General features: G+C 40.7%; 1 protein-coding gene across 1 annotated transcript in view; it reads left to right on the forward strand.

Annotated features, from left to right (window-relative positions):
- The window catches only part of LIMCH1 (LIM and calponin homology domains 1), a 326061-nt gene extending 305729 nt beyond the window's left edge, over window positions 1-20332 (forward strand). Inside the window, 9 exon segments of the mRNA XM_047719180.1 lie at window positions 1154-1246; window positions 2122-2226; window positions 3555-3682; window positions 5310-5431; window positions 5704-5827; window positions 8385-8462; window positions 10175-10283; window positions 12370-12472; window positions 17915-20332. Coding sequence (XP_047575136.1) covers window positions 1154-1246; window positions 2122-2226; window positions 3555-3682; window positions 5310-5431; window positions 5704-5827; window positions 8385-8462; window positions 10175-10283; window positions 12370-12472; window positions 17915-17940 — 888 coding nt within the window. The 3' untranslated portion in view covers window positions 17941-20332.
- The last annotated feature ends 675 nt before the right edge of the window (window positions 20333-21007 follow it).

Consider the following 21007-nt stretch of genomic DNA (forward strand, 5'->3'; position numbering starts at 1 on the left):
AGCCGAAGGCAGCGGCTTAACCCACTGAGCCACCCAGGTGCCCCAATATCTTAGGTTTTGATAACAAGATTTTTACCTGGAGTTCAAAGCCCGCCATGAGTTGACCAATGATGGTTTTTCTAGAGCATTAATAGGAACACCAGGCTTCAGATAATCCCAATAAAACCCTTTTACTCCTAAGATAATGACATAACAGGTCGCACCTGGTGGAAATCTCAGTGCCTTCCCTAGGAGGATAAAAGACAGAGAGAGGATTGACAATAATTAGGCGAAAACATTTGACTGTGTGTGGTACTTCCGTGATGCCTCTGTCTCTGTCATGTCGGGGACACCATTCCCACGGCACCCGGGTGTCAGCTCTCACTTTAAGCATGAATTTTAACCTCCATTTATCCATTTCTTCAAGTCAGCTATCCAAAGGACTCCAGTCACATTTTAAAGCCATCCTTATTCAGAGTATTTTTTCCCCCAGAAGTGGTGACTAGTGCTGTACTATTTCCGGAAATAGTGCCGCAGTTCTGATGTTGTAGCCTTCTAATGGCTGTTTAAAATCTATTGTTAATTCAGAAGTTACTGAAACCTAGGAAGATTCCATTTTGACAGAATGGCTACAAGCAAAGAGTAATTCAGCTACTCAGCTAATTATCTTATCTACTCCAGACCTTTCTGCATTGTCCAACTTGTAAACCTACAAGGTTTTGTTTGTTGTTTTTTCTTCTATCAGACTCTCTCAGTAGCCATATTATTTCCATTAGTGAAATGGCAAAACTCGTCTCCAAAGGGCCCAGTAGAAACAAAGCATTGGTTTAAGCTACCGTCCCAGGACAAAAGCCAAGTTAAGGAAGATCTTAGAGTCTTTCAGTCTGTCTTTTCTCTTTGCATAAGCAAACATCTACTCATAGATTCGAGAACAAATCTGTAACACACCAACAACAGAAAAGAGTGTTCTCTGTTAGGATTGTTATGTTCCTAACATGTTGGAGCGCCACAAAATACCATTCCCCTTTTAGAGCATGAATGGATTAGACTCAGAACGTTGCAAAATGAAGAACTGTCTTGCAATGTATTGTATACGGTGGCTTAGAGGGGAGGAAGTGTCCCAGTGGGGTACGCGATGTCAGTTCAGGAACCATCTGTGGAAATTCTGTAACAGGAGAGATACCAGAAGGAACAGAACAAGCTAAAAGAAGAGTGGGAAAAGGCCCAGAAGGAGGTGGAAGAGGAGGAACGCAGATACTATGAGGAGGTAGGAAATTCCCAAGAAGGAATTTGACTTGTGGTTTTGATTCCTCAAAGTTTATTGGTGCTTTTTTTTTTTTTTTTTTTTTTTTTTGGTCTGTGGTTTATGTATGCACATGGCTGTGTCTCATTCTCCTTACACCAGAGCCCTGTCAACTTCTTCAAAGAGCCGTAGGCTCTAAAAGACTACAGTTCCCCCAAATTTAATTTGTGGTAAGGGCGTGTTGAGTTATGGTCAAGGGAGACAATAGAATTTTATCTGTTTTCTAGTCAGAGAGTCACATTCTTGATTTACCTTAAAGAGATAACACGAAAGTATCTATTTTTGTGTTTGAGGAAAGCATGTTTGGTAGTAGTGAATTAATTTTGTGAGGACAATTTTGATGTTGGGGCTAAGTGAATCCTTACCAACTACATTCACTATATTGTACTAAAGAGATTTGGAGGGATGAGAATTTGGTTTTGTTTTACTTATTTTTTTTAGATGAACAAACCAGACCACATTAGAGAATTAGAAGGGAACTACATTTAATGCGTATTAGCTAAAATTTGTTTATGATTAATTTTGTTGTGAATTTATCTTCAGTAATTGTTGTGCCTAATCTGATCCCTAAAAGCATTTCTAATTAGGCTTCTTGAATCAGACTAATTTGCAAAGACTTTGTTTTTCCAAATTAAATGCTAATTTCTAAATCATTGCCCATAGAAAGTACATTCTGATTTACATGCTTTTAGAAAATAAGACCCCTTTTTTTTAGTGCCCTGCTTATTTGCGCATAATCCAATTTTTTTTCTTTAAGCTCCTTAATGAATTTTTCTCTTGACAAATGTGATTTTATTTTCTTTTTTCCCCCTTCCATTAATTACTGTCTTTCCCTTTAGGAGCGCAAAATAATTGAAGACACCGTGGTTCCATTTACTCTTTCTTCAAGTTCTGCAGACCAACTATCTACATCCTCCTCTGTGACTGAAGGCAGTGGGAAAATGGTGAGACCATAGATTAAAAGTAATTTGTGAAAAAAATAAACCTAAAAAGTATAAAACAACAAGCTCAAGTTTTCCACCAGTTTAAATCCAGGACTGACCCTTGCCCTAGAGTTGCATCAGCTGCTGTGTGGCCATTGTACCCCATGGTGCTGTCACTGCCATGGTCAGACTCCAGAGTCATTTCCTGGGGAGCAGTGAAATCATTACTGGGGCCAGATCTGCTCCCATGGCCTAGCAACCATAATGTCCCTGCACTGGCTGGAGAGGTCCTGATTAGTGGAGCATTTGCTGGAATGTGCCTCTGACAGCCCATCGTTCACTCATTCAACACACATGTATTCCTCTCCGCCACACCATGCATCCCTTTGCCCTGGATGGTAGCCAGCAATGCACTCCCTACCAGCCTCCGTGGAAATTGCTTCTAAACCACTCTTAAAATTCCCCATGAAACTTATTTGTGTCTTCAAGGGCTGGAGAGAGCAGAGAAAGGGTGGTCTACCTCCATATCCCCCAAATAAGGTTGGGGAGCTATTGAACAAAAGTCATACCAAGACTTGGAATAGTCTGGAATCTGCATTTAAAAACAAAACAAAACCAAACAAAACCGATGGGCCCACAAGAGCCATTTCTCCTAACTGAACAGTCCTAGGACTTTGTTTTACTTCGCAAGGTGGGCTTTCTGAGCAGTTCTCTTTCGTGATAAGTTTTAAGAGAGATCCAGATTACACATTGGTTTCAAATTGTTGGAAAGCACTTACTATTCAGTTAATTTGGACAATTATTCTTTACACTGTAGGCAGTGTGATTGAAAAAATGTTTCAAATACACCATGGGCAGAGATGAGTGTTATCCAATGTGTTTAAAAATACTCAGGGGACTCCTGGGTGGCTCAGTGGGTTAAGCCTCTGCCTTTGGCTAGGGTCATGATCTCAGGGTCCTGGGATCGAGCCTCACATCAGGCTTTCTGCTCAGCGGAGAGCCTGCTTCCCCCTCTCCCTCTGCCTGCCTCTCTGCCTACTTATGATCTCTCTCTCTCTCTGTCAAATATATAAATAAAATCTTTTTAAAAAATTAATTAATTAAAACTAAAAAAATAAAAATGATACTCAGGGGTGCTTGGGTGGCTCATTTCATTCAAGCCTCTGACTCTTGCTTTCGGCTCAGGTCATCATCTCGTGGGTCATGGGATCGAGCCCTGAGTTGGGCTCTGTGCTCAGCGGGGAGTCTGCTTGAGATTCTCTCTCTCCCTCTCCCCCACCCCCACGTGCATTCTTTCTCTCTCTCAGTAAATACATAATATTCAATATTATCCTTCTTTTCTCAATTAGAATAAGATGGACTTGGAAAATGGTCGAGAGGAAGAACAAGAGACAAGACGGAGGAAGCCACTCCAGGGAGACAACAGTGATTTATTGCATAACCCTCGGGAAGATTGGCCACCAGAGGAAGCTGGCAGGTATGAACTGTACCAGCATGTCCTTCTAAATGAGCAAAGCCAGACTCTGCCTGTTAGCTCCCCAGAAAGGGTACCCATTTCTAATGCAAATCATATTCAGCTTTGAAATTATCATTCTGGTAATACATTACGTGTTGCTTAAACATATTCTAATATCTCCGAAGTCAGTCTTTATGCTCTTGAATATAAATCACCTTATTTTTAAATAGGTGAAATCTTTTTTAAGTGAGGGGAGGTAGTATAGATCATCAGAGGAGCACATTGTCACTTCACAGCCCCAGATCTAACTGTCATTCACCTGAAATGGTTGATGTGTCCGGAGGGATAGAGGTTGAAATGAGATCCTGGGGTCCTACCCACTGTGGGTTGACCGTGGACCTGGACTTTACTCTCAGTATCCTCTGAGCTGTGAGAAATCACATTTATTCTGTGTGACAGTATAAAGGATAACTAATTTGTTATCCTGTAAAGGATTACAAATGATTGGTTGTGGATAATCATCCTACCCCATGGATTCTAGTATGTACCATAGGAGATCCAAACCACGTACCCAGAAACCCCTAGATCATTCAGAGCTAGCTCAAACTGGAGCAGAATCTGGTTGTAGCTATGGGGCATAGTGGGCTTATTGATGCCACCCTGGGCCTAACCTAGAAGGGACCCCCGGAATCCCAGAAATTGGCAGTATGCTGCCACCAGCAAGTTCTTTATGAGCCAGATATTTGCTTTTGGGGCCCTGAGATACCAGAGAGAGATTGGCAAGTGTGCAAGCATATGCACACATACACATACACGAGTGTGCGGAGATACACGTGTGTACACACACGGTGCATCTTCAGAGAGCCCCAAAGACGTGAAAGGCTAGAGTCATTTTCAAAGACTGTCCAATTTGAAAGTTTGGCTGCGAATGGAGCCCCTCTGGTAGGATCTGCTGTGAGAATTCTTCCATGTCCATCAGCCAGAAGACTGGGTGGATTGTGGCCATGGGGTCTTCGGGCCCATGCCCAGAGTCTGCAGAGCCTTTGGGATATAGCCCATCTGTTTCCAGTTAACACTATTTAAAGGAACTTTCCAGTTTCATGATACAAAAGCCACTGGTCAGGAATATTTGAATGATGCTGCTCAGGATTATACATGAATTTTTGCTGCTTCTCCAGACAGTCCCTGTTATCTCCAGAAACTCTGAACATTTTTAAACATTTTTAAACCTCCTCTCCTTCTCTTGCACACAGATGCTACTGCAAGGCCAGTGAATTCTCATGGGCTGCCCAAACCTGTGGGGCCCAAGTATTTTCTACCATAAGTCCTCTCCTGTGAACATCTGGGAGATTCCAGTTGGCTCTGGTATCCCTTGAAATGATCAGAAATGAAGACCTTTATGGACTAGGAGATGGGAAAGACTTCAGAAATAATGGTTTCTCGAGCTTAGTAAATTGATGGATAATGAAAATGTGTAGGATTCTCCAGTACTTCAAATCTGGTTTAAAATGAAAAGAATAAACATTTCGTTAGTCCCGTTTCTCTTTTCATATTGTAACTAGGTATTTCCATGCCCTAAGGGATAGGATAAGTTTAGTTCTATTGCTTTCATCTCTGTTCTGAAATATATATTTGTTTATCTCAGCAGCCTAACTCAAGGGGCCTTGGCTCATTCTAAGAATCCTGTATGGGAAGGAGGCCATCAGGACCAACAGTTGGATACAGAAACTGGGGCCCTACACTGTGGGATGAACTCACAGCTAGCTCAGGGTAAGAATGGGTGTTGAAACCCAATAATGAAATTATTAGAAGACCCCACACTCACGTGGTTCAGACAGGTATGAACTCTACTGGCTGCAGGCCTTTCTTGTAGCTTACTCCAAACAGCACAGTGAAAAGACTCCCACCACTGTGGGCCCACAGTCTACTGAACTCACGGTGAGATCCCAGCGGGCATTAGTGCTTTCAAGAAAGAAGACATACAGAGCACTAGGGGGATGTTACAATAAAGTTTATGTTCTTTATTCTTTCCTCGGCCTCAGATCCATCCCAGAGTCAGCAGGTATCAAACCCATCGACGCACATTCTAGAAGATGTGAAGCCAAAAACCCTCCCTTTGGATAAAAACATTAACCATCAGATCGAATCTCCGGGTGAAAGACGGAAGTGAGTAGCCAAATAAGATGGATGTGGAATTCCTTTGCTTTTTGAAATTTATTGACTAAGAATGGGAAACAAGTGTGAGATGGCAAGATGTCAGCAGTCTTTTTGTGCTTCTTGTCCACTGACCCTGAGTGATCAGAAAATAAGTATTTATGGATGTCTGAGACAGTCTTCCTGGCAAGTAAATATGGACTCTGATTTTTATCAATCTGTAATTGATAATGTCTTCAGCCTACAAATCTAAACATTTGGGAAGAATTTGCAGGCCTGTAGGGGCGCCTGGGTGGCTCAGTGGGTTAAGCCGCTGCCTTCGGCTCAGGTCATGATCCCAGGTCCTGGGATCGAGTCCCGCATGGGGCTCTCTGCTCAGCAGGGAGCCTGCTCCCTCCTCTCTCTCCGCCTGCCTCTCTCTCTACTTGTGATCTCTCTCTGTCAAATAAATAAATAAAATCTTAAAAAAAAAAAAACAAAACAAGAATTTGCAGGCCTGTTGCATAAGTGATTTATTTAAGTGAGTTAAATTGTCTCAGAGCCTGTTGACAAATGTTCTTTCAAGGAAAAGTTTTCTCTCATTTACATGCACTCCCATGAAGTAACTACCCCAGGTTATATTCTTATTTTTTAAAAACCATATTATTTTACAATATGAATAGTTCCTATCATTTTTTAAGCCTTTCAATAGATAATAGGCACTGTGTTGAAGGGTTTACATATCTCGTCCCTTTTTATATATGTTAATTCACTGAACTCTTCCAGTAACTTTACTGGGTCTTGTTTCCATTTTAGAGATGAGGACATTGAGGCTCAGGGAAATTAAATAACTTATCCAAAGTACTTGACTGGTTAGGTGGTGGAGGAAGTCAAAATGAAACCATAGTTCCTAGATAAAATCATATTTGGACAAGAGGTTCCTTGTAACCAGTTTTTAAAATATATAACATTCATGATATGTTAACCAATCATTCTACCTAGAACCAGATGACCTAGATTTAAACTTTGATTCTTCCACTTGCTGGCATAGGACTTTGAGCAAGTTACTTAATCCTTCTCTGCCTCAGTTTCCTCATGTGTAAAATGTGAATAATATTAGTACCTACCTCATAGGGTTTTGTGCCTGGCAAATGATAGGTGCTATATATGTCAGTGGTGGTGTTGATAGTGCCAAACGATGGTGATGGTATGGGTGATGGTGATGATGATGGTGGTGGTGATGGTGGTGGTGGTGTGGTGGTGGTGGTGGTGGTGGTGGTGGTGATGATGGTGGTGATGGTGATGGTGATGGTGGTGGTAGTGGTGACGACTGTGGTGAGGATGGTGATGGTGTTAATGGTGACAGTGGTGATGGTGACGGTGGTGACAATGACAATGGTGATGATGGTGATGGTGACGATGGTGATGGAGGTGACAATGACGGTGGTGATAGTGGTGGTGACGTTGGTGACATTGGTGGTGGTGATGGTGATGATGGCTTGTTTCAAAAATTCATCTTTTTACCTTATTTATCATTTTAACAGTTTTTTTCCTCAATATAGTGTTTGAACCATTTCCCCTTTCCTCTTACATGTATCCTATTTTATTACTATCTGTCCCGATGACTCAAAATCAATAGAAGGTAAAATCACCTAGAAGTAATCATTATTGTTCTCAGTTACTGCTCGGATTTTCAACCTTTTTAAAGACAATGTGCTTATACTTTAGGGTATCACATGAAAATCTGATACTCTGGAAGAGACAAGCTCTGCCTAAGGAGGGAGGTGTGAGTGGGCAGGGGCTTAGGGAGTCTCTCAGAAAGCAGTTCGAAGCCAGAGGGACTACTGCTCCGTTCACTTGTCTGTTGGCATTTCTCCTTTCCTCCTTCTTTTCCATGTTCTGTCCCTTTCTTCACAAATGAAACAAACTCTTAAAAGCAAGAGCTCGGGCAAGGCTCATATGCCACTGCAGAGCAAGGCTGAATCACAGGCAAATCTCATGTGACACCAAGAGCACCTGTCAAGCCATTGCAGTAGCTTCTGGCTGGGGCCATTCTGCTGTGTCAATGTTCATGACCTAGCAGTTATTACATGTTTTGAACATTACCCCTAATCACTTGTACCCATGATGAAATTACTGGTAGGGGTAGAAGCCACCTCGTTAAAAAAAAATATCTCCATTAACACTCTGCCCTTAGCTCTGGGCTCCTTTAAGAGCTTTTACCTATATCCCTACTCATCTCTCCCTTCCCACCCAGTCCATGATTTTTATATCTAACCCAGCATGCAATGTCAACTAGAAACGTTCCTGGAAAAAATAATAATAACAAATACTAGAAAGATATTGTGTCTTCCTGTCCAACCGTGCCAGCCTGGTTTTGATATTACGCAGCCAATGCACATACAGGCTTTGCTAGATGGAATGACTATGTCTGTTCTTCATAAAAAATTACCACTAGGACACGCTGTTGTTTTCTATTTTGTTGTCAAGGGAGTGTTTGTTTTGTTTTGTTTTCATCCAGAATGTCTCTTCTTGTGGGAGGGGCTTCTCTTCGCTTCTCATAATTTTTGGCTCCTTTACCGTGTTACAGGAAAAGCCCTCGAGAGACTTTCCAGGCTGGGCACTTGTCCCCCTGTTCTCCCACCCCTCCTGGCCAATCACCAAACAGGTACAAGAGGTTAGAAAGCCTTTCTGAGGCTGCTTGATTTCACCTTGTGCCTGCCGAGCATGATTTCAACCAAATTAGTGCTTGCCAGATGATTCTGAGAGATGTGTTCACCTGCCTCTCCTCCTAAACACACACACACACACACACACAGGCAGGAGGAAAGAACACATCCCCTATCTGCCTGCAGATTTTCTCAGCCCATGATAGAAAAAGCCAAGTGTATGATGTTGGCACGGCTGTGGCCATGGGGCTTTAATTACATTGTGCAGAACCCAGAATCTAATAATAAAATCCACCAGACAATTGCTGGGCTCCTCAGCTGGCGCCTTTCCCTTCAAGTTTGGCCGGGCCTTCTGGGCAGGGTTTGCTGCTGGCTCTTAACGGGGACCCAGGCAGGGACTAGCAACGAAACTTCATCCTTCCCTTTCCCCCACTCAAGCTCTGTTACAGTTGCTTCTGGCATTAATCGGGCCCCATGATATTCTTAAAAGCTGCCTGAGTTCTCATTCACTGGAAAGACCAAAGTAGTGGGAACTCAGAGGTTTTCTTTGATTTAGAAATTCCATTTTACTACCAGATAAGAGGGAAATCCTAATAAACAGAGTTTGCTCGGAGCAACTCTTCCTCTTTTCTCTTGTCTTCCTTTCTGTTTCTTCAGTTCCTCTGTACCCTGTTGGCTTTTGAATGAAATTGCATATTTTAAAATTTCTTGTGTGATTCCAAGAGCTTTCCAGACAGCGGGCATCACTGTGATCTGATCTCAGGTGTGGGGAAGCTGTCTGAGAGGAGGCCAGCTAGTGCTCTCACCCTGTGTCAGTGTGCAGGGTGTGGTTCTAGTCCGATGGTCGGCCCTATAGTAGGGGCTTGGGGGAGGGCAGAGATGGGGGAGACGCAGCCTGTGCTCTCTAGGCACTTACAACTCAGAGAGATGGCAAGTGCCTGGTTTATGGAGCCCCAGAGTGTTTGCACTGGAAGAGGGTGTAGGTGGAGACCATCTAATCCAATCCTCTCATTTTTTAAACGTGATTCCTTATACCCGATCATAGAACTTGGTGACGGAGCAGAGAATGGGTCCCACGTCTGCCTGGTACCTATTGGGCTTCGTGACAATTGCCTCTATTTTTAAACCAAAACAACAACAATTTTTCTTAATAAGTAAAAAGAAATGCCTCGTGGGCCAATGAACCCCAATGATAGAAAATCCTAAAGCAATACTGAAGCCTTAGTAAAGCTAAATTGGATTATCTTTTAGGACTTAAGAAAACATAGGGGAAGTACACTGAGTCATTTCAAGGCATTTCCAGATTCAACGTGGTTGAATCGACACAACATAGACTTCCTGTAACAGATGACTGAAACACACACACACACACACACACACACACATCCCCCAAATTCTGTGCCATGACGGAGGCCTGTTGTATTGGGTCCAACAGGCCGCTTGCAACTTGTATCTGATGCTTAATTCCTGCTCGTTATCAGTTCAGTAATTGCCATTGCATTCATGATATAAACCATCCATGGTTTATATCTTATATCCTATACTATATAGATATATATCTATATCATATATATATATATACATCTTATATTTAAGATGTTAAAATCCATCTTTTTTTTTTTTTTTTTTTTTTGCTTGAGGCTACATGTTAGTGCATTTGACCAGCTACTCTAGATGAACGTCTTATTACTCCGTATATTTTGAAACCCAGGTCTATCAGCGGGAAGAAGCTGTGCTCGTCCTGTGGGCTCCCTCTGGGCAAAGGAGCCGCCATGATCATCGAGACCCTCCATCTCTATTTCCACATCCAGTGCTTTAGGGTACGTATGCCCGCCCTCCTCTCTGAGGTATGTGTTCTAGCATCTTCTAGCATCATTCTGTGCTGAGAAATTTCCTCCCGGAAATCCTGACGGGCTCTGCTTATGAGGCCAGGCGCTCTGGGTTGTACAGAAGTGTTCATAGAGCCAGCCCACCCTTCAGGAAGAAACTCTCCTCTCACACGTCCCTCTGGGACGGCAGGTTAGAAGAAGCAAAATGGATTTGTGCAGCGTGTCTGGAATGTAGCATCTTTTCCGCTTCTGACACTCTTGTGACTTCACAGAAAGGTTATCTTTGAATGGAAGATTTTCCATCAGTTAAGTGGCTAACAGCTAGTTGCTTCCTCGTAGATCTCTGAATGCCTTTGTGCGTAATCATGGATTGAGTATCGCTCCCTCTGAGAAGCTGCCCTGACCCCCAGACGACGTCAGTTCCTTTACAGTCCTTAGAGAGAGGCTTTCCTGGTCCTTACCACTCACTTGTTTCATTGTTGAATTATCACATCCTCACACCATCCCCTCCTTAAGGGCGGGGGCCGTATCTGTCCAGCTCACCGTGATTTCCTCTGAACCTAGCAGAGATGAAGGAATTGACCAATTCGCTGAAAATGCAGAGGCCTCGCTCCTAGTCTCACATCTCCTGCTAGTAAGGGGGGAGGTGAACCAGTAAGGAGGTGAACCACTTCTAGTTCATTTATTATGAAATTGACAAGTTGGGACTCTATCAGCACTTCTTTTTTTTTCTTTTCCCCCAACTCATGGACACAATTCCAGTTAATATCTTATGTTGAAGCTAAACCCTTGAACTCTGAGTAAGAATCATTTCTTTCTTTTCACCAAGCTACCGTGCTTTCTCTCGAATTTTGTCCTGTTCCTTTGTCGGTAGTGTCTTCAGCTATCAAGTAAACTTGCATGGGTTTAAAATAACTCCCACTTTACCTATAAGCTAAGAGAAAGCAAGTAAAGTCCCAAAATTATTAATTTAGTCATATTAGTAATTAGTGCAAAACAGGACTTACCGTGAGTAGAACATAATATGGATCCTTAATTAGACTCCAATGATCAATATTCTCATTGTAAAATGAAGCTAGACGATGTATAGCCCCACTTGTCTCGGAGTGTTTTGAGGCTCAAAGAATATACTTTTTAATTCCCGGCAATGCCAAGATAATGTGCTCCGATACCACGGTTTGTTCTCAGAGACTTTCCCCGAACTTGAAATAATCCAGACGGCAAAGAGTCTTCGCGGTTTCTCAAGGGAGAGGAGACTGGCCTTCTTAGCTATCAAAGCCTTTATTCTCTCTAATGATTCACTTCCTAGAGCTGATCTGACCCTTTAAGGCAGATCGCCTCTTAGATTTACCCCCTACCCTGGAAGTCAGTGGAGCTTATAACATAATTTGGATGAAGCTTTCCTCTACCCGCTGGGTGACCTCAGAGAATGAATCTGGGGCTGGTCCTCTTTGGAGCTGGGTTCTAATCCCCCCAACCCGCCACAAAAGGCTGGCCTCTGAAACGACCTCTGTTTCCACCTTGTCCGTTCTAAGCAATGCCTCCTCAGGCTGACTGTGCTGAAAGGTGTTCTTTTCCTGCTGGATTTGTAGCAGTGGGCGTTACTGCTTTCAGTGTGGAAATGTGAGGTGAGCCATTTCCTAGTCATTCTGATCTGGCAGAACTCGCCAACGGTAATGGAAAGCATTTCAAGATTATTCACAATTATCAAGTTTGAATTGATAACCCATTGGCCGTGTGTTTATTTAAAACCACTAGGATGTCGTCTGTTTGGAATGGTTGTTCCATCCTGATTGGGGGTCAACTTGACACCACCTACCAGCTCTACAATCCTGGACAAGTCAGCGAGCCTTAGAATCAGTGTCCTTCTCTGTAAAATGCAAGGAGTTAGGATAAAATGCTACAAGTGTGTTGTTGCTGTGAGTCAGCTCTGGTACAACGTCTTCCATATAGTAGATGCTCAACAAATGTGGAGGTTGTAGAAGCGATTGTTGCGTACTTGTGTGAACCATAACTAAGCATTATAAAGAAATGAGTCCTTGTGCACCTTATAACTTCTGTTCTTTCTGCCCTACAGTGTGGGATTTGTAAAGGACAGCTTGGAGATGCAGTGAGTGGGACGGATGTTAGGATTCGAAATGGTCTTCTGAACTGTAATGATTGCTACATGCGATCCAGAAGTAAGTACCAGGGGGCAGACACAGGATACCTTGAGACGAGTGTGTCACATGCCTTCTACAGGACCCAGTTTAGAAATTCAGCTGTTCCCTCATTGATTGACACACCTACCCTGAGGGTAGAATTTATTAGCACGTAGGGAAAAGAAACAATAAGGAAATAACCTGTATTCACCACTTGTTTCTTACTGGAAGTTACTGTTACAGTGTGGCCAAATTCTTTTTATCCAGAAACATTATTTTTATCCGTTAATACACCAGGGAGGTAAAACCAAGTTTGAGATGTTGCTTGAGTTCACCATAGACATTTTGGGGAGATAGAAGGAAGACACAAGATCTGTGAAACACTGTTCATTTGTGGAGGCATATCTTTAGAAAGCCAGCACCACTTGGGATGGTGTCAGTGTGAAGAATGGCTCTCCAGTGTTCATCAACTGAAGCACCGTGTCCTCAATGTCTGCACGCCCTACAGTCAGGAGTTGTGTGACACGGTCTGGTTTTGTTGCTAGCTAACGTGCAAGTTCCTTTAGAGCCAAGATGAGGGGTTCTACTTCTCTGGAATCCCTGCCCCATACTCCTTCAAAATGCCTTAGTACATAAACAGAGCTTATCCTGTCTCTGGGGCCCTGAAGCTCATTTGAGCAGTCGGCCCCTAATCCTGTGTCTGGGTCTCCTACTGTAGACAGTTCACGTTGGTTTTGAGGGCACCAGGGGGCACTGTTGCCCAGCTGCTGTTTAGAAAATCTGCAAATAGCCAGCCAGTGGCTCATCTCCGAGGTACTGTCCTTCTGGTGGGGAGACTTCCAGCAAATTCATCAGTTAGAAATTCTTCCTTTAAAAAAAAAATAATAAATAAATAAATAAATAAATAAATAAATAATAAAAAGAAATTCTTCCTTTAAAAACAATGGAGGGAGGGGCGCCTGGGTGGCTCAGTGGGTTAAGCCTCTGCCTTCAGCTCAGGTCATGGTCTCAGGATCCTGGGATTGAGCCCCTCATTGGACTCCATGCTCAGCGGGAAGCCGGCTTCTCCCTCTCCCTCTCCCCTTGCTTGTGTTCCTTCTCTCGCTGTGTCTCTCTCTGTCAAATAAATAAATAAAAATCTTTTCAAAAATTGAATAAAATAAAAATAAAAACAATGGAGGTGAGGAGTTGAAATTCAAGAATCTTATTTCTCAAAGTAAGTTAAAGAACATCTTTAGGCTTTTTTACATGGGTCTTTAAATCTGCAAGACTGAAGATTTGAAGAGTGAAATTGAAATTAAGTTGTTTTATTGCTATAAATTTAGTCAGTTAGGGAAGTATATGCCTCTTTTAATAAAATTGTAGGAAATAAGAATTAGATCAAACCCAGGTGGTTTTGATCTATGACAAACATTTGACTTAAAGTCAAAACAATTCCCAATTTTGAGCTGCTGCCCTCAAAATGGAACCATGTATACCACATATTATATTATAGATATTAATCTTATATAATTATATGTATGTAGTATATAATATTGATATGAATTTATGCTATGTGTTATACATGTAAAATATGGTATAGATAGTAAAAAATAACTAAAATGAGCAACAAATGAAATAGTATACCATGTATGATCCAAAAGTATATATATATATATCTATAATATATATAGTAATTAAATATATTTATTTAAACTGGATTTTTATTTGCTTATTTTTATACATTACAATGGAAAACTAAGCCCTCTTCTCCCATATTCCAAAGTGATTTTAACTATCCTCTTGTACAAATAATACTTTTCTCAACCTCAATGAACCAGGTGAATGTGACTCATGGAACCAGAAGAGGGTGCTCTTAGGTTGAAGGACTGTTGAGCCAGATTTGAACTGTACTGGAAATCTGAATTTCTTTCATAATTTAAAGTGCTTGAAGGATATCCACAGAGAACAAACCTGAGCCCACGTCTGGGTTACAGCAACCTGTTTTCATCCAGATTTTTACTTTAATTGAGAGTGGGTGATTAATTGTCATTTCTTTTGGAAACTAGCTTTTTGGATCTAGGCCAGCAATTTTCTCTTGTGTATACAAATAAAAAGGACCTCAACTGCTTTTAATTCCAAATCTAAAGACAAGAACCATGGAGTTATAATCACCTATATGAGGTTACAAATTATAATAGTCTCATAAGATAAAAAAAAAGTGATTTGGAGGTAGACTAACATGATTTTTTAATTTTTTATTTTATACAAAATACTAGGAAATTTTTTTTTCTTTGGATACTAAGAAGAAAGCAAGAAGGCATATTACTTCTCTGCCTAGATGATGTCTATAGACATTCAAAGGAATGAGTCAATAAAATTATAAATGGTATAAGGTTAGAAAACAGGGTTGTTTAGGGACACACCGAATTAAAAGTGAAAGTCTCCAAAATTAACCACTGTAATCACTTTCTAATTATTTCTTAGAGAGAAGGTTAGAATGTACATTTGTATGTGTGTACACACACACACATACACACACACACCCCATATGTGTGCGATACATCTACCCGCCTATGTTCTGTTTTTTTTTATTTCACGAAGATAATCACATAGTGTCCTTTACTTTTGTTGCTCTTGTGTTTAATTTAATTATATATTATGGCAATTTTTTTTTTTGGTCATTTTCTCATATAACATTCATTCTCCCCATGCTTTTAGATGGCTTTTTAATACCTGAATACAGTCCCATTGTGTGGACTTGCCGTAATTTCAGACTATTCTCTGTGCATGGGCACTTCAGTTGTTTCCAGTGTTTTAATATGTTCTGGTAAAGGCCCCAGTGGACATCCACGTACAGACGTCCTCGGAAACAGTCGAAAGCATTTCTGTAGGGTAGATTCTGAGCACTGGGACTGCTGAGTTAACAGTCATGTGCTTTTAAAATTTTCAGACAACTTGTCTAATTATCTTCCAGAAAAGTGCACTCTCCCTGCAAAGTCCGTAAGAGAGCCTCTTTCTCTCTCCATGGCTATGTCAGTTCTGGATCACATCAGACTTTTTAAATTCCCACTGTGTTGCATGGGGAAGGGAAAATTGCATTGTTTTGACCTGTATGTCTTTAAGTGAGTTTGAACATCTTGTTTATGGACCATTTCTATTTCTTTTTTGCTATTAAAAAAATGTATCTTTCTTCTCTATCCTTTGCCCATGGAACCATGCTAATACTTGATTTGTAGTTCTTTTTTTTTTAATTTTATTTATTTATTTGACAGACAGAGATCACAAGAAGGCAGAGAGACAGGCAGAGAGAGAGGAAGGGAAGCAGGCTCCTGGCCAAGCAGAGAGCCCGATGCGGGGCTCGATCCCAGGACCCTGGGATCATGACCTGAGCCGAAGGCAGAGGCGTTAACCCACTGAGCCACCCAGGTGCCCCGATTTGTAGTTCTTTTAAAGTAAAGACATTTTCCCTTGATTTTATATTTGTTGCTTATTGCCGTTGTCATAGGTCTTTCTACTTTGTGAACTTTTTTTCATAGAAAAGATTTTCATGTAAAGTAATTAAACATACCTTTTTTTATTCTTTCCTTTTTGGATTCTGGGTTCTGTGTCCTGCTTAGAAAAACTTTCACTACTTCAAGGATTTAGCTGGGATTTCTCCCAGAATTATTTCTTTATTTTCTCTTTCACATGTAACTACGTGATCATCACAAATGTATTTTGGGACAAGAACTGAAATAGATATCCAAACTTTTTTCCCACCAGTTACAAGTTGTGCAAATTTAACTGAAGAATCCCTTTTTTTTTTTCATTAATTTGAAATGCCAGCTTTCTCATAAAGTAAGTTCCCCATAGGTATTTTGATCTATTTCTAGATGTTTTATTATGTCTTATTAACCTACTAATTCTCAAGTGTTGAATAGTTTTAATTATTATAGCTTCTTAATATTTTCATATTGAGTAATAATGACTACTTTCTTTCCAGTTGTTTTTTCCTAACTCTTCTTTCATGTTTATTTTTCCAGGTAGATATTAATATTATATTGGGGCTAAACTTTACTTAACACATGACAGGGACAATGACCAGCATATCTGAGAATAGTGCTCATTTCTTTCTTGGTGTCAGAAGAAACAAATATATTAGCTTAAATGTGAATCAGTGGAGAAGATAATAGTTGGCTCAAGAAGTATAAATATAGTTGAATTGGTTGAGTATATCCCAGATGCAATTTAAAAAAAAGTCAGAATGGAAAGAAATGGCTAAAAAATCATTTTTCTTTCTTTTTTATTTGATTCTGATATGAGTTGGGTGGGGGATGGGTAGATGGAAGGGATGGTTTACATCATTGGCGTTCTAAGTGAAACAAAATGATTTCATTGTGTGGAATAATAAAGCCTGGATATATAATCCTATTTTCTTCAAGTAACTAGTCACATTTAAATGAAATTTTTCTGTTGGAGGGGAGAAATTGCATAACAGCATATTAAAATGCAATTCCTAAAAGCAATGTAAACAGTTTTTAAGTTCATATGTAAATGGGAATGGAAGTGCAAAACAAATCACCTGCCACAAATCAAGCCATCACGTGGCTAACTCATGCCTTTTGTGCTTGGGTATTGGGTGACTGTGTCTCTGTGTCTGTTCCGTCATTCATTCTGGTGAAATGCATTTATTGCAAAATCTCCAGGGTCTTTTCCAGTGTTGCGATTGCCTCATTACAACTCTAGTGCCTCCAATGAAAGAGAAACTTTGTGAAGGTTTCAGCAGATAATACGGAACCCAAACCATCCTTCTAGATGGAGTTGCCAGATAAAATAGAAGATGCCCCCATTAGAATGTTTTTGCCCTATTAAATTTGAATTTCAGATAAGCAATGATCTTTTTTTTTAGTAACTATAGGTCCCAAAGATTCCATGGTCAGGATTTAGCACAAGTATATCTCAAATATCACATGGGATATACTTATACTAAAAAATATATATATATATATTTTTTTAATTTGTTGTTTACCTGAAACTCAAATTTTGTTGGGTGTTCTGTGTTTTTATTTACTAAATCTAGCAAATGTGTATGAGTCCATATGTAGATCCCATGTCACATGCCTCTGGTTGCAATGTATTTATTCTTCTAGAAACCAAAACCTAAAGGACCAGAAAAGAGAGAATATTTTCTTGCTTATTTGCCCCTAGAAGACAAGGTAGGGAGTTTAATGAAGATCATTTGGCTTACGGGTGAAATCCACAGGATTTCAACCAAACTTGACAGGGCAGATGAATCCCCAGGACTCCTTGTTACGTTCTGGAATGGGACTCAGGAGTGCCTGTCTGACCACCTCCTGGTGATGCCAGTACTTCTCTTCCCTGGGCCACACTTGGAGCAGCAGAGGGGGACAAACTCCCCCTCAGAGGGAGAAGAGATTTGGGCAGAGGTCATTACCAGTGCCCTGAGGCAAGAGGTGTTGTGTCCTCTAACCAAATACTACCCCGTGTTCTTTGTTGCAGGTGCTGGCCAGCCCACAACATTGTGACGTGCTTTTCAAACTTCCAGATCACTCACCATTTCTTTCTGGAGGGTGTCCCCTGGCGACCATTTCACCAAATCCCAAGTGTGGGGGCTCCTTGGTGTTTATCTAACTTCAGAAAGGCTGTTCTAAAAGATGGTATCTGTTCTTCTGTAGCACAGTGTTTGCATTCTTCCTGGTTTTCCGTTTTGGTTTTGATTTTTGTTTTCTTTTGGTTTTGCATTTGCACAGTATATACAAACAAATAAATACAGTGTCGTGATCCTGTAGTTCACACGAAGGTCTTACCGTGGGCCAACAGGCTCATGGTTTCAAATGGGTTCTTCTCTTTTCTGAGAGTTCCTGAGATGAATGAGGCAATAAACTTGTTTCGTTGTAGTATTTTTAGGAATTAAACACTTCTTGTTTACAGAATTGAGCTGCAGAAAGTGCAAGACATGCCAATTTGAGATGTGTCGTCTTCTAAGATGGAAGCCTAGCATTCATGCATTTCAGAAACTAAAAATCACACCATAGAGCTCTGAGCTATAACTTGTTTTTAACGCAGAGACGCTAGTCTGATAATACATACTGTAATCCCGAGACATCTCTTATTTACCTTTGGAGGTGGAAGTCCTACCAATAAATTATTGTGCCGTTAGTATTAGATTTTGTGTGCTTTGGAAGTTCTGTCATTCATAAAGGCTGGTCCGTTAAAGCGAACCCTTGCAGTATCAGCTAGACTTACTCCGTGGGGACACTGCCCAAGGGTAGGAAGAAACCATAGGGAAATATTTCAGTCATCGTCTCCAAAGTTCTTACCAAAATCTGTGAGGAAGTTTTATCTCCAGAAGAGTGGTGAGTCAGTGAGAGCCGGGAGGGTTTTGGTGCTTGCTTCTCTTCAGGCTGTTGATTGAATAAGAGACTCCGTGTGAGGCCTTTGGAAGCTGTCACCAAGATCAGTCCATCATGAAGTGTGACTAGGGCTCATCCTTGCCTACAAGTTCTTCTTGAGGGCCCAAAGGTGTCTAAAGCAAAGCATTAAGACCCTCCTCCTAGAACCCAATGACATATGTCATCATGAGCCACTGACGTGCGATCAGCAAGAAGAACTTCCAACTCATAGTGCGCCCGGCCCACCGCAGTGGACGTCTGCCCTCTCCCGTTCTCCTGTATCACCAACCCTCTTGACTGTCGACAATTCTAGAACTTTAGAGCGGAGCTCTTGTGGAGAGCCGGCTTCCTGTATGCCCTGTGTGATGAGTTTCCGCTGGCCAAGAAAGGACTCCAGTTACTAAAAAGCATCACGTTTTAGATCTCCAGGCTGTTTTTCTTTAAGACTGGGGAAAGGGGAACTATTTATTCTGCCTTAAAATGACGGCAAATAAGTGAAGATGACATTTTGTGAATGTAGACCATGGATATACTCCTAATAGGTTAATGTAGTCATACAAGGAGATTAAGTAGATGTTTTTCTGTTTATGTAAGCAATAATTTTTTTTTCCTGTGTCTTATTGAGTAGGGCTAGCAATTATTTATTTACATGCTAGACTGTTCTCTGCATGCGGGTTCCATGTAAGTGCAGAAATTCCCTCAGCCACTGGAGGTAGTTTGACCATCTTGTCATTTGGAAGAGCTGTTGTTAGATTGGAATTTACACATCATTTCATTAAAAAATTGTGCCTTAGAAAATGCGAAGCTGTTGCACATAGTCAGTGATGAATTCTGGACACAGTATGTTGAAGAGAGGTGAAGTCACTTCCAAGTCACTAAGACTTCTCGTGGAGGTGTTTGCTGTTTTACAGGAAAAAAAAAAAATTAAAATAAAAATAAAAAAAAGAAAAATAGAAAAAAAATTTAAAAGTTTTGAAAATGTACAGATTAAGTTCAATATTTTGATTAACCACTTGCATGTTTTATTAAATATTTTGATAATGTGGATGTTTACACTTTGCATGATATTAGCAGAGTACTTTGCCACAAATAATGCACAAAACATGTACAATATGATCATTCATAACCGATTTTTATAGAATACTTTTTACATGTGTAACTCCATCTGTTATGTAAGGACTATATGAATAATGCACATTCTCATCTGGTTTCACAAACCCATTTATACATATTTCTTAGTGAGCCTCATTGTACATGTATTGAAGCCTGAATCGAGTCAAGAAAAATAAAGCCCCATTCTCCAGCTGCGAAATGTGCTTTCCCATAATGAACAATAGTCACCAGCACAGAATAATCTCCAACATTTTCTAAATTCTAATTGCCAACTGTTTCTATTTATACTTGATTTCTATTTCATTTGGAGTCTGTTACATGGCATCTCGGGCAGACTAGATCTTGTTTTTTCCAATGCAGCATAGCGAGTATGATCTATTTCTTTTCAAATAATCCTTGAGATCCCGGGGGGGGGGGGGGGTGGAGCTCTGCTCTGTTGAGCTACGATGGAAATGCGCTTGTTTAAAAAGCAGATGAGGCAAGTGAGTGATTTATTTTCCTGAGGAAATATATGACTTTTTCCCCTCATGCTCCAAAAGCTAGTCCTTTCTCTTTCTTAAGAAAAAATGAGTAACCCTTTGTTTTTCACTAACTAGCAAACCATGTCATTTCCTCATTCTTTCTACGTAGTGTTATTAATGCAAGACCTATTCTAGTTATCTATACACAGTGTAAGACGTAACAAACTGAAATGATCCACCTCGTATGTGAGTCCGTCCGAAAGGTGTTACTGCTCTGGGTGGGCCAATGTTCTCTATCAGTTATACTAACCTTCATTTAAAAATATTTATTCTAAAATGCCTCTGAGAAATAGTTAAAAAAAAAAAAGAAAAATTAAAAGTTGTCTAAAATGCAACAGCTTTTATAGTATATGTACATTTATAAATAAAATACTCAAATCAACTTTGTACTCTATTAATTGGGGGGTAGGGAGGAGGGGTCAGCTTTCAGACTTGGGGAAGAGAGAATCAGGCTCGCTCCGTTGTAGCTTCGGGTCTGGGGTTACGTAGTCAGATGATGGCCGTGAAGCATGTTTGCATATGCATCTTGTTCCATTTTTGAGGTCAGCTGTTTAAGGCAAATCGAA

Source organism: Lutra lutra, chromosome 2, assembly GCF_902655055.1.
Source record: "Lutra lutra chromosome 2, mLutLut1.2, whole genome shotgun sequence".
Classification (NCBI taxonomy): domain Eukaryota; kingdom Metazoa; phylum Chordata; class Mammalia; order Carnivora; family Mustelidae; genus Lutra; species Lutra lutra.